Below are 14,348 nucleotides of genomic sequence, written 5' to 3' on the forward strand. Positions count from 1 at the left end.
CCCGGTGCCGCGCCGTACCGCGGATGGTTTCGCGCACTGAAGGCTTGAGGGTGGGGCCCGCTAGGGTAGACCCTTCCAGGCCCCGCCCACCACGCAAGATCCCGCCTCTGTCCTTATCCCCGCCTCCTGCCTGACGGCTCTTCCTGAGAGCGGGTAAATTAGGATCATCTCAAACATGGTTTCCCCCCGGCCTGTTGGGCTAATGCTGCTGCTCATAATCGCGCGGGTCAGCAGAGGTGCAGGTGAGGTGTCACAACTCTAGCGGACGCTTGCCTTTCAGATCCTCTGCAGGATCTTGGCATGCGTCCTCTTTAAAGGTCGGCCTTGAGTCAGAACCGGTCTTTCCCCACCTAGTCGCTGGGTACAGCTGGGCCCGCTATACTGCCTTTTCCTTGTGGGGTACTTCACTTGCAGCATAGGAGGCAGAGAAGACATCGGTTTACCCACTGGGGCAGGCTCCAGTGTCCCCAGACCGAAGCCTTTAGGAGTGCTCAAAGAGAAGGGGGCGAAGCTAGTTAGATAATATTTGGAAACAGGTGACTGAGTCATCCAAAATATTTCCACACCTGCCCCCTCAGTGGTGCCCTTGGGGAGGGCTTCTATCGGGATGGGTGCCTTGAGGGAATTACATTTTACTAGTTTAAGTGGTTATTAGGGCTAAGAAATACAGCCCCCTCACTAGCTCAGAATAATTTAAAGTTCAGCTCTGACTTTTGATGCAGCTTGAGAGATATTAGTGGAGGGGTAAGACTCATCACACTGGGGAGGGAGTTGATTCACATGGCCATTGTGCAGGTCACAACTTGTTATCTGACTAACCTGGGCTGGACATTGCCCATGGAGTTACCAAAAGATAGGAATCTATTGATTCAAAGTAAAGGGTTAATGCTGGATCCACCCACCTCTTTTTTTCTTTGGATCACTGAAAGAGTAGACCCCAAAGACTGTCAATAAATGAAATTTGAGGGGTTGTGAATATAGCTCGGTGGTAAAGCTCTTGGTTAGAATGCTAGGAACTTGGGCTTCCATCACCACAGCAATTAAAATGAAGGTGGAAATGAGAAGAAATGGCATGATTGTGTTCTAATCAAGCACCAGCCAGACAGCAGCCTGTCAGTGGGTTTTCCATTTCAAAGCTAATACCCTATACTGATCGTCCCCATCTCTTAATCCTCTTATGATTTTGGGGACCTATCACAGGAGGTGGGGAGAAGGTAGAGCCACTGTTTTCTTAATTTTCTTTTTAAGGACTGTCAATTTTTTTTTATTAACTTGAGTATTTCTTATATACATTTCGAGTGTTAAGGGCTGTCAAATTTAATATCACTGTTTTGTTTCCTTTGGGTCATATTAGGTGACCTTCCTTGATTACCTTGGCAGTATTCATTCATTTTTTGCTTCAGATCATCTCCCTTAGCTCTTTCTTGCACATCCTAACATCTTTCCGTTAACTCTCTCCTTTTGCTACATTTTTGTTACATTTTAACAGTGAAAGGACCTATAAATTCCGCTACCCAGTTTGAGAATGATAACACTGTGATTTTTATGGAGACTGCCAGGAGAGTCCTCCTTAGTATGTCCGCTGGGTTCCCTTCAGAAGTAACTGCTATCCTAACATTTTTTGTTAGTCTACTTATCATGGTGTCTTCTCCACAGCACTCCCTCTTGTTTGTCACTTCAAGTTACAAAATGAAGGGAAAAATCCAACACCTTTAAATAACCACGTTTGTATATGCCTGGCGTTTCTGAGGTGCGGTTCTTTTGTTCATTGTCCAGTTCCTCAGTATGTTTGTCTTTTCCACGTAGAATGTGAGCTTCATCAGGATAGGGAATACAAATTTTTTTGCATTATTATCACAATGTAACTGCAGCAAAAAGGAAATTGCAATACCTTGGGAATTAGATGACGTGGATTCTAATTCTGTCATAAGCTACCTTCTGAGGCCAGTCAAGGCCCGTCTTCAGTATCTTAAGCCCTCTGTCACACAAGTAAGCTCCTAGTAGATTGTAAGATCCTTGGTAGCAAGAATTTCTGTCTATTATTGGAATTATTTTTCCTTCCAGTGTTACAGTCTCAATGTTAAAGTATCAGGAACCAATAAAGAGATATTTGTTGAATTCATAGCTGTTCTAATTATTCTTAAAAATTGCTTAATCTATTTGTGTCCTAGTCCCTGGATGGGTAATGTGGTTAGATTATATCTCTTGATCAGTAAGTAACACAATTATACTGTTATTTATTTATTTATTTATTTATTTATTTTTGAGCTGGGGACCGAACCCAGGACCTTGTGCTTGCTAGGCAAGTGCTCTACCACTGAGCTAAATCCCCAACCCCTATACTATTATTATAAAGATATTTTCCACCTCTAAGATTTTTTTCGCTCATCATAAATCCATTCACAAAGAGGTTCTATAAATGAATGTTGGCAAACACTGACTGGCTTGAAAAGGCATTCCCCATCCTATGGACTTTAACATTGTTGCCTGTGTAAGCAATATTTTCCTCACTTCCGTTCTTCCAACTCCAGTCCTCTCTCTACTTAGCTCTTATTTATGCATTTGCTTTTCAGCTTTTGTTCTGTATCTACCCAAGACAGGGCCCTCCCACACATATGCCTCCCGGTTTCCCCAGCAGGCTGCCAAATTGCTTATGCAATTCTGGGATGTTGTGGTCCCAGAGTTGTTTGCTCATGGTACATGCATCTTTAGCTTGTTAAGCCTTCTGGATAATCTTTGATTGTCATGTAGGCTTCCTGATTGAACTAGCTCCTGAGTGAGAAAGAGAGCTGAGGATTCTTAGGGTTAGCCTGTTACCTGAAGAGCAGTATTAATAGGCCACCAAGCTTGTGAGGGGACCCCCATTAGCTCTACTGCCCTGTTAAGAATAGCCTAAGGGGACTGCCATCTTTTGTAGCTTCCAGGGAAGAGAATGTCAGCTTTGTTAATTCTAATTCTCTTCCCTGTCTATCACGTTTATTTAAAAAAAAAAAAAAAGCCAAACCAAAACAAACCAAAAAGCCCTTAATTTTGTAAATTATTTTCTTTGGAGGAATTTTAAAACTCCCCCAAAATTGGGATGTAAGTTCTATGATTTTCCTACTTAAATTTCTATGAGCTCACTGGGATCATTTGGATCAATGCTTGTTATTTTAAAAGTACTCCAATATAGGCTGTGAGTTAAAAATAGAAATGATCTCGTTAAAGTGAATTCTTATTCAGTCTTGTTAGTGACTCTTAGCACAGAATCCAATATGCAAGTATGCCTCCCCTTTCTTTTGCTCGTGAAATGGTGACAAGACCTTTTTTTCAGAGATTTTTAACCTCCTGTCTCTACATGATCTTATTTTTGTCTCCTGATTTATTCGAGCTTACTGGAAAGGAAGCATTGTCACAGTCATAAGTGTGTGATATACCAAGTCATCAAAGACAGAAAAACAGAAAAACAAAAACAAAAAACCCTCCCAGTTAACCAAATGACATCCTTCTCCTCCTCCTCCTCCTCCTCAACAACAACAACAACAACAGCAGCAGCAGCAGCAGTAACAAAATAAACCACATCAACCCCCAAGAGTAAAGATCTGAAGGGATTTGGCATTGATAAGATGGAGAGGAAGAGCTAAAGATGGGTTCAAGCAACATTAGAGGAACTGTGAGCTACTAGGAGTGGGCACAGTGATGGTGAGCTAGGGAAGGAAGTGGTTTATTTTTCTTAAAGCACCATCTGGGAGGTGCATGGAAGGTTCATTTTAGTGATTTGAGGGAGGAATGTTAAATTCTAGAGCCAAGTTTTAGAGCAAGGGTCGGGGGTTGACCAAGAACTATGAAGGGGAGAGAAGGAGAGAATGCATATTAGTTGTTATCCTGAGTTCTAAGTCTCTCTTGATGGTCATGTTCTGCAGTGATGCATATTGTTGGGAGTTATTCTTATTATGTTGTTTGTTTAATCTGGAGCAACAAGATCTAGTTTTGGGAGGTTAAACGGCTTAAGCAGGCTCATCATATTCTTGTGTATAGGGACGATATGTCACTTCCTGTTTTCCCAGATCCGCTTGATGCTGAATCTCCCTGATTATGTTCTCCTAAGTGTTCGTTAATATTTTTAGGTATTGGTTTTCGCTTTGCTTCATACATCGATAATTACATGGTGCTGCAGAAGGAGCCTTCCGGGGCGGTGATCTGGGGCTTTGGTACAGCTGGGGCCACAGTGACAGTGACCTTGTGCCAAGGTCAGGAAACCATCATGAAGAAAGTGACCAGTGTGAAAGGTAAGGGCAGTCCATTCTTTGTTCAGTTATTGTCCTCTTCTGCCACCTGCTGGATTATCTGAAAATGAATGCTTATGAAGTCCCAGCTCAGGTTGTCAATCCATCTATCCATCAATCCATCATCCGTCATCCATCCGTCTGTCCATCCATCCATCCATCATCCATCTATCATCCATCCATCCTCCATCCTCCATCCATCCATCCATCCATCCTCCATCCTCCATCATCCATCCATCCATCCATCCATATTCCATCATCCATCCATCCATCCATCCATCCATCCATCATCCATCTATCCTCCATCCATCTATCATCCATCCTCCATCCTCCATCCATCCATCATCCATTCATTATCCATCTTCTATCCTCCATCATCCATCTATCCATTCATCCATCCATCCATCCATCCATCCATCCATCCATCCATCCATCCATCATCCATCTGTCCATCCATCCATCCAAGAGTTATTAGACTATTTACTATGTGGGTAGGCACTGAAGGTAAAAAAGCTCAAAGTCCCCCTTGCCAAGGAGCTTATCGAACAGAACAAATTATGTAGTCATTGGATGAACACATAAAATATCTGTGGAGTTCCAAGAGATAGAGAAGACATCCACCTCGGTCTGGTTGCTATGGAAAATTGTCACAGAAGATGAGAGTTGGGATGAACCATATGTGCAAGAGAGGCAGACAGTCTAGAGGTGAGAGGGAGGCTAAGAGTTCTTTCAGAGGACCTGGGTTCAGTTTCTAGCACCTACATTGGCTGATTCATAACTCCTTGTAACCACAGCTCTAGGGGATCTGATGCCCTCTTCTGGTTACTCTAGCCACATGGACATACATGCACAAACACACATATCCACATATACACACAAAATAAAGTTGAAACAAAGTCCTACCATTTTAAAAAAGAGAGTCAACTTGGAGATCTCGTGAAATACTTGAATTTTTAGTTTACTGTCTTGGCTCTGATTCTGACTGTCATTTCTAGGTATGTACTTTGGACATATTAGATATCTCTGTGACAGTTTGTTTTCCGTGTATAAAGTGGAGGTGGTACTAATTCTTAGTGGATTATTGTGAGGAGTAAATGCATACATAGTTGGAACGGTGCTTGGCAGATCAATTCGAGTGGTCATTATTGTTACCACTACTGCTACTGTTATTTATTCAGTCATTCAAGCATTTATTGAGTACTTACTATGTGCCAGATACTGTGCTCGGCACTGATGAATAAAACAGATTAAAACAGATGTAGCGGGGGCTGGAGAAATGGCTCAGCGGTTAAGAGCACTGACTGCTCTTCCTGAGGTCCTGAGTTCAATTCCCAGCAACCACCTGGTGGCTCACGACCATCTGTAATGGGATCAGATGCCCTCTTCTGGTGTGTCTGAAGATAGCTACAGTGCACTCATATGAATAAAATAAATCTTAAAACAAAACAAAACAAAAAAACAGATGTAGCTTCTCCCTTAATGAAGCCTGAAGGTTAGGGGAGGAGGCAGGAAAACAAAACAACACATTCATAGTTCTGTGAGATATGCCACAGTAGGGAAGGACAGTGTGCGTGTGTGTGTGTGTGTGTGTGTGTGTGTGTGTGTGTGTGTGTGTGTGTGTGTGTGAGAGAGAGAGAGAGAGAGAGAGAGAGAGAGAGAGAGAGAGAGAGAGAGAGAGAGCGCTTAGAAAGATAATAGAGTAGCGGACTTAGTTTAAGTCTGGTCTTGAAAGAGGATGTACAAAATCCCTGTTCCTCCCTGTTTCAGAGGGAACATCCTGGGTATAGACACCGGGATTAGAGTATATCAGTAACACTGAAGAAATTCCATGGAGGTAGGTTGGTCTGGGACTCTGGGCTAAATGTCAGGGTGGGTGACAGGAGATGGGGCAGTATGGCCACTTGTTTATTTCTGTGAAGACATTTAAATCCTGAATCTGTAGATTTTAAGCAATCAAAGCACATGAGCAGACTGATAGGGCTTGGCAGTTGATAGAGCTGTTAGGAGCCTTTACGATATGCAGACACACACGGTGAGGACGAGCTGGGGATATGGCTGTGAGGACGAAGGTTCAAGGGTCTCATAAAAGGGTCTCTTTGTAGAAGGGATAAAGATGTACAGGGGTGGGTGCTGGGAACCAAACTCAGGTCCACTACAGGAGCAGCAGCTGTCTTAACCCCTGCACCATCTCTCCAGCCTCTCTCTGTGATCTGCGAGATACACTGAAAGTGAAGAATTCCACAACAGCCTACGCTCAGTGCCTAGTTTTTGTTTTTGTTTTTTTTTTTTTGTAGCAGAGAATTTATTGAAGTTCTGGCTCCTCTCCGTCTACTTCCTAAAGGGTGGGATCGTAGGAATGAACTACCACACCCCGGTTACATAGCTCTGGGGACTGAATCTGGGGATTCTACACGCTAGGCAAGCACGCTAAGTGCTAAGTTATAGCCCTATGAAATACTGGGCTGAATTGTTGGCATTCTGCACACATATAGCATTGTGTTTTGCTCATATTTGCTCCCCTGCTCTTCCTCCACCCCTTGCCTAACTTATCCTTTGCTGTTGTTGGTTTCGAGACAAGATTTCTCTGTGTAGCTCTGGCTGTCCTGGAGGTTGCTCTGTAGCCCAGGCTAGCACATGTTAATTTACATAGATGTCGGTTTATATTCCTGTTGGTCATAAATAACACACCTCACCACATCCTCACCAGTCTCTCTTGTCATTTGTTTTCTCAATGATGGTCATTGTGACTGAGATGCCACTCCTTCTCCCCATATAATACAGCCAAGTCTCGAGAGGGACATTTCCCCTCTCCTCTGATGTAGAACTCTTGAGAGCAAGTCACAGATCCTGTTTGTTCCAGAGGGACAAGGCTAATACAAGGCTGTAACTTTGAAACCACCCTAAGGTGTATGTGCCACAACGTGCTGCGACTTATATAATTTTCATAAGCAGTTTGACTCATATAAAGCATTTACTTTTTATTTCACTCCTGCTTGGTGGCGGTAGATTTGAATTGTGAGCTATGGAATAAGTGTGGGTCGTAAGGGGTGGTTTAGGCAGTAAGGCATCCTTCACCCCCAAGCCACATTTAAAAGCCACAGGATCGTGTTTCAGCTGAGAAAGAGTCAGGGTTCTGTGGAAAGTGAAGAAAGCTGTTTCTTGTAAGCGCTAGGTTTTCCTTTTAGGAAGATAAAGGCCATTGGTACCCCCTCCCCTTCTTGGTATTCATCACAATAACTTGAAAAAAAATTAGCACTTGATTTGATTAAGAAGAAGAAAAGCAAGAAAATACTTTATGACTAATCATGTCTCTTGAACAAATTATTTTCATTTTGTCCTTGCGACCGTGGCTTCCATCTTGAGGGCGGATTTAACTGGGGAAGATAGAGAGAGAAGAGAGATAGACAGCTCTTTCTTTGTGTATACCCTTGGCTGCAATATGCAGATCAGTTGTCAGAGGCAAGCCACCGGACATGCTGTTACCTGTGAAACCATGGAGCTCTACTCAACTTGCATGGCTTTCTTATCAGCGTGGCCCAGGGTTAGACTTCATTTTTGTCATTTATTTGATGGAGTGCTTAGCAGGATGTTTGTAGGCTAAGTAGCAGTAAAATGAAGACAGGACATCGATCCTCCAAGATGGTAGAAGAACGAATGTAAGAACGCAGAGGTTTGAATGCAGTGAAAAATGAAAACTTAGAGAAAACTGGGCCTGGACTGGCAAAAGAGGTAACCGGTAGCAAATGGCTACTGTTCCTAAGGCAGGACCAGAGCAGCTGTGACTGAGAAGGCCAAGAACCAGCAGAAAGCCCATTGGATGATGCTGAAATCAGTGAGCTTTATGGTTGGGGGTTCAGATTTACTATCTGAACTCATGTCATGTAGACTTGATGGCTTACCATACTTTCTAAAAGCTCTCAAGTCCCCTATAGCATGCTCCCCATCAAGCACCCTGTTCTGAACTGACAATCCAAAGACTAACTCTCCTCGCGAAGCATGGCGACTTCTGACTTTAGACTCCCACCCTTGCCCTTGGTCTAAGACGTCACAGGTGCTATACTTCTGCAGACAGTATACATGTAGAGGCAGATCCTATGGCCTGTACGAGTTACCCCTTGAGCTCATGTGCCCATCAGTGAGTTCTCTACAGTTCAGGTTTCTCCTGCTTTACGGCATCTTGTCAGGGCGTGGTTTTCAGGTATCTCCTGCTTTACGGCATCTTGTCAGGGCGCGGTTTTCAGGTTTCTCCTGCTTTACGGCGTCTTGTCAGGGCGTGGTTTTCTTTTTATTAAATGGGAGAGGAAAAATGCTAGAAACCAGAAGAGCCGATGCTAGCTAGCCAAGAAGGAACGAAAGATGTCGGGATCAAGACTCATTCTCCCGGTTCAGCTTTCCTCAGGTTCTAGGCCCTACCAGGAGCGCATTCATTTTTCCGTCTGTAGTGAAATGGTGATGCTGCTTTGCGAATTTCCTTTCCTGTTTCTTGTTTTTGGACATTGTCTTAGTTAGGGTTTTCTTGCTGTGAAGAGGTCCCATGACTATGGCCACTCTATAAAGGAAAACATTGACTTGGAGCCGGCTTACAAGTTTAGAGGTTTAGTCCGTTGTTGTCATGGCGGGTTGCAGGGTGTCATACAGGCAGACATGGCTCTGGAGAAGGAGCTGAGAGGTCTGCATCTGGGTTGGCAGGCAGAAGGAAGAGAAAGACTGTGAGTCTCGTTGAGCATTGAAACTCCAAAAGTCCAACCCCAGTGGCACAATTTCTCCAAGGCCCCACCTACTCCAACAAGACTACACCTCCTACTGCCTCTCCTTAAGCATTCAAATATATGATCCTTTTGGGGCCAATCTTATTCAGACTACCATAGACGTCCACACTTGGAAGTGCTGGGGAGAGTTTTCGTCACGAGGCTAAGGGGAAATACCTAATTGATAGCTCTGAATGCATCGGATGAATACAGGAGGCTAAGAGCTAGTTCTACGTTAGGTTCTCTGACCCCATCGGCACCCACGGACAGTGCTGCTGGCAGAGGGATAGAGCCTCAGTAAGGTGTGTCAGTGCAGGAAGCCTGGAAAGACCTTGGCAAGCCTGTATTAGGACAGATTGGAACGTCTGCCTGTTCATAAGCGTGAGCCATACGGAGCGCATCACACCTGTGCCACACAATCTGTACTAGCTGCCCACTGTTTCCAAAACAGCGATTCTTCTGCTTTAGGTTGAATTTTGCATTTTATATGCTGATGCCTGGCTATTGGTCAGAGAAATACAACAGGGAGCACAGGGTCCTGGGCTTAGCTGACCTCCTGAGGCAGAGCTCCAGACTCAGCCAGTACAGCTAGATCTTCAGAGGACCAAACGTTTAGACGTTTCCTCCCGCTCTCCAAGCTACCTTTAAGGCCTCAGTTTTTTACTAATTTGCAAGTGCGCATCTGGGCATTTCCTGCTTCTGCTTAATTGTTGCCAGCTAGGAGGAACCTTGAACGGTGTCCAGCATGGAGCAGGCACTTGGATGGTATTTCTATAATTATTTCTTCTCGTAGGTTAGGGCAGTAACATTACAATGCTCTGTTTCCTGGTCTCCTCACTCTTTCCCTTTGAATTTGCATCGATCTGGTGGCAACTGATAAGCCAGATTATGTTTGACATTTTTATGTTAAAATGTTGTTCTCTCTGCCTTCTCTAGGTTCCTGTTTCACCACTCCAGTATTGTTCATGTTTTCTGGTTCTTTTTTCACTTAAATCTCCATGATGTTGACAGCGGTGATCCAGTGCTGAGAAGGGCAATAGGAAGTGTGGTTTCTAGGAAGCAAGCTATGAATGCCTAAAATAGGGTCTTCCGTGGCTTCTCATTTCCTTAGTGGAGTCGCAGAGCATCGAGTCTTGCATGTCACTCTCAAATATTTGATTGGGCCAGTTAATCCTTTCACTGTCAGCCATTTATATGCTTCCTGCTACTTGTCGATGTGTCCATTTCTCCATGCACCTGCTTGTCGATGGGAGAACCCAGTGTCACTGACAGGGTTGTACTTATTAGCAACATGGGAGGAAGGCTGTGACGGATGGCAAGGGTGGTCCTGCTTAGTAAAGGGAAGATTCAAATCAGAAATGATCTTCCGAACCTGTGCTCACATTTGATCGGATAATTGCGAGTTAGTTCAGGGTGCTGTGTGAATCAGAAAGATTAGATTATGGTAATATTGACGGTTGGATGGCGTAATGAGAATTTCTGTTTTATGGTTTTTTTTTTTTTTCCTTGTCAACTAACCGTCCCTGAATTTTAATCCATGTGTATTTTTGTCTCTCCTAATTTAGGATTATAACTGGGTAACTAATTTTTCTTGTAAACGCCTTAGTTAAAAATAAGAAGGGATTGGTACAGATTAAGGATAAAAAGTCCGCTGTGCTCAACAGCTCCTCCCCCTTGCCTGGAATTTGGCCAGTCCTTATAGCATTGCGTTCCCTTTGTCACAGAGCCTGGGCTCAGCCACAGATGAGTTGCGGTTGGTGTTTAACTCCATTTCCGGTGGTCCGTTGACTAAGCCCTTGGAGTCTGTTCTTGTTTCAGGACCCTCCAACACCTGGATGGTGGTGCTGGATCCTATGAAGCCTGGGGGACCTTTTGAAGTGATGGCACAACAGACCTTGGAGACAACGAACCTCACCCTGAGAGTCCACGATGTTTTATTTGGAGATGTCTGGCTTTGCAGTGGGCAGAGTAACATGCAGATGACTGTTTTACAGGTAATGGAACATCTCAGCCGACAATCAATGTTGGCGATTATGAAGGAGAGGAGAAAAGGAGTAACAGGGAGAAGGAAGGCCGCTTCTGTTCACTAAGAACTTACCATGGGCGGGATCATACTCACTAATTTGATTTCACAACCTAAAGAAGTAAGCTTTTCTTTGGCAAGTGTAAGTGTGCTTACATACTTGGTTTTCTCCTTGCAAAGGTCGAAGGTTACTGTTATCCCTAGCTGCACCGTCCAGGCTGACTTATCTTTGCTTGCCCTTCTTGACTATCCAGTTCTCTGTCTTTGAGAAATATTTGAGTTTGAGGTTGAGGATTCTGCACAACCAAGCCATGGTTTCCTTTTAGCTCTCTCTTTGATAAAGGTATAAATTAGATGGGCTGGAAAGATGGCTCAGTGGTTAAGATCACTCATTGGCTGTTCTTCCGGAGGACGCACGTTCAATTCCCAGCACCACATGGCAGTTCACACCTGTCTGTAACCAGTTCCAGGGGACACAAAGACATACATGCAGGCAAACCATCAATACACATAAAATGAAATAAATCATTTAAGAAAGTATAAGCTAGAGGACTTTTATATGCTTTAAGTTGTCTTGTTTTGTTTCTATAGCCTTTATTCTTTGTAGTTTCATTGTTCCCTTTAAGAAAACCTATTATTAAACAATGCTATTTAAAAGATTTACCCATCTATGTTTCATTTTAATCCATGTTTTCTAATTCGAAAGTCCAAATTCCTGAATATAAATCTTTCTAATTCCGTGAACTCTTACTTCCTCTTTTAAATATATGGAAGTATTTTGAATTGAAATGCCTACTCAGCTGGACTTGGCTGGACCTTGTTGGCCTGGACCTGTTGGCATGTTTGCATAGACATGGATATGGGGGTTTATCATGCTAGAAAGCATGGCTTTGTACAGAAGTGGAATTACTGTTACCTCGTTAGAGAAAGCAGTGCTTTCCTTCATGTTTTAATTGTACTTCTGTGTTTTCACAGAGAGGCATGGACCAGATCTGTTTATATCTATATAGTAACTTTCTCAATAGCAGGCTATGCCAAGGATCCCATCCCATTTTCTGTCAAGCTAAATCAGATCTTGATTGCTAAGCGTAAACACATTCTTTCTGCCTGGAATTTTTTCTTGAGCATCTTCTGAATTAAGTGAGGACTGAGAGCTCTGAGATGGAAGGGGACAGAAAAGAGATTCCATCTGAAATATATGTGTTAATTCTCTCTCTCTCTCTCTCTCTCTCTCTCTCTCTCTCTCTCTCTCTCTCTTTCTCTCCCAATGAGGCACTTAGTTTGCAAAGCAGTATTTTAGGTGCTGATAGCACCAAAAGCCACATTTTTTTCCCCAGTCTTTTAACAGTTTGCAGAACCTTATTTCTTGATAGGAAAAATGCATTACACCCCCACCCCTTGCTTTTGCTCCTTTCCCTGCACAGATTCCCAGCACACATAAGCACACAAGTACAGTGTTTGTCTCTTTTTCCTTCCCTCCCTCCATGTGCCATTTTGAGGAGGTAAGATTCTCACTATAACCTACCCCTCTTCACATTCAAAGAAGGAAATGGCAGATTGTATGCCCATCTTGTTGTTAGGGTAAAATGGAATTTTAAAGCTGAGTGTTATTTATAACACCAAGTGAGATGTTTATAAATGGAGAAAAGTCTAAATGTTCATCTGCCACCTCAGGGTAGGTCTCAGATATTTCTAGTGAGGCTCAGGAAAAGATGGCCAATATCAGACAAGAAGCCTAGATTTTGGCCCTCCCCTCTTTCTTATTTTACATATGGAGAGATTGATATACGGAAGACAGGGGTGTCAACGCCATCCCAACGGCAGGCTTTTAGAAGTGTGGTGGGTGGTTTATTTACAGTTACTATCCCAACCTTAGAGCTGATACAGCAGGAAGTGAAACAAGGTTCGAAACCTCCAAACTCTTCCTTGTTAATTACTAAATGACTAGATGTCTGTCCATCACATGTGTAAGTGTGGGCACGCACACACATTTACATATGCACGCACACACACACACACACACATACACACACACACACACATACACACACTCGTCTTGTGTCCCCCCCCGCCCCCCCTGCAGGCCCCATGCTAAGATCCTCTGAGGGAAATAGATTCTTGACGTGTCTTCATTAATTCAAGAATGTGGTATAAAGGTTACAAAATGAACACTGGTGCGCAGCTGCTTTGATGGGGAATGGTCTGGTCCCTTGAGAGGGCCTGGTGCTCTCCCTCAGCCCAGGCAGTGCTAATGACTTCAAATACCTTGGTATTCATTTACATCCTCATTTCAATATTCGGTAGGGAAATAATTACACTGAGGTGTTTGATGAGATGAAATCTGATCTTAGCAGATGGAGTAAGGCTTCCCTTTCATCAGCGGGGGAAACCAAGTGTCATTTAAATGAAAATCTTCCTGAAATCTCTTTATTCCTAAATTTGCTGCCAATATCCCAGAGGAAATGCTTCCATCAAAAAGGCAGTGGCATTGGAAAAGGGGACCATTTAGACGTCGGGTACAGCAGGAATTTCCCCCACCCCCATTTTTGCTAACACCCAGCTTTCCGGTTCTGGCAAATGCGGAAAAAAGATGGACTCCTTCCAGCTAATGTTTTGGATCCACTGTCACGTGCTGGTAACAATACCGCAGAGTGCCAGCCACCCCGACTCCCTGCCCTGGCAGTACTCGGGAACACTCAGGAATAGGGCATGCTCTCCCATCCTGCCTCCCCAAGCTGGCGTCTCATTGCTATGAGCTGCTTGCGTTCCCAGGCAGTGCGGAAGCTGGTGTGGGTGGAGAGAATGAAAGCAGCTTCATCCACCGTTTCCATGGAAGCAACATACGATGCTTCGTGCTCAGTGCAGAGCTGAATTTCAAAGGAGGCGACTTTTTACAGGTACTTAACTGCTGAAAAATAATCTCCCTGCCAGAGTACACTGTGAGCACATCGGCTTGTTTCTCTTCACCGTCTATTTTCCATTAAACCTTCCAGATAAGATTCTGAAGACAGATCAGGATTTCCAATGGCATTTTTCCGAGACCGTGTGTAATCTCTGTCCTGAGTTTGTGGACCTTGACCAGCTGGAGTTTCTGCCGCCCGCCAGGGAGGCACAGCAGGCTGTGGCTCCCACAGTGACCCGAGAGCAGTTTCATTTGCATCTGCTTATGCGGTCAGCCACAGCAGCCTGCACAGTGGTCAAGTCAGGCAATTCTAGGAGCAGCGCACTTCCGTGAAGCGCTGTGGGGCACCCTGGTTGTTTTCTCTTCTCTTTTCTTGTACCGTGGGTTGGAAGGCCAGCTGTATTCTCTGT

The 14,348-nt window shown here is 44.0% G+C and overlaps 2 protein-coding genes across 2 annotated transcripts in view; one reads left to right on the forward strand and one right to left on the reverse strand.

The window, feature by feature from the left end:
• Spa17 (sperm autoantigenic protein 17) overlaps positions 1-25 on the reverse strand; it is an 11,188-nt gene extending 11,163 nt beyond the window's left edge. The window contains exon 1 of the mRNA XM_032910943.1: positions 1-25. This exon is cut by the window's left edge and continues 127 nt beyond it. The gene's annotated coding sequence lies outside the window, so the exon portion shown is untranslated.
• A 110-nt stretch (positions 26-135) lies between these two features.
• Positions 136-14,348, forward strand: part of Siae (sialic acid acetylesterase) — a 35,478-nt gene continuing 21,265 nt past the window's right edge. The window contains exons 1-3 of the mRNA XM_032909443.1: positions 136-242; positions 4,107-4,268; positions 10,832-11,007. Of these exons, the coding sequence (XP_032765334.1) occupies positions 176-242; positions 4,107-4,268; positions 10,832-11,007 (405 nt within the window). The 5' untranslated portion in view covers positions 136-175. The remainder of the gene's footprint in view (positions 243-4,106; positions 4,269-10,831; positions 11,008-14,348) is intronic.

This window comes from Rattus rattus, chromosome 8, assembly GCF_011064425.1.
Source record: "Rattus rattus isolate New Zealand chromosome 8, Rrattus_CSIRO_v1, whole genome shotgun sequence".
Taxonomy (NCBI): Eukaryota; Metazoa; Chordata; class Mammalia; order Rodentia; family Muridae; genus Rattus; species Rattus rattus.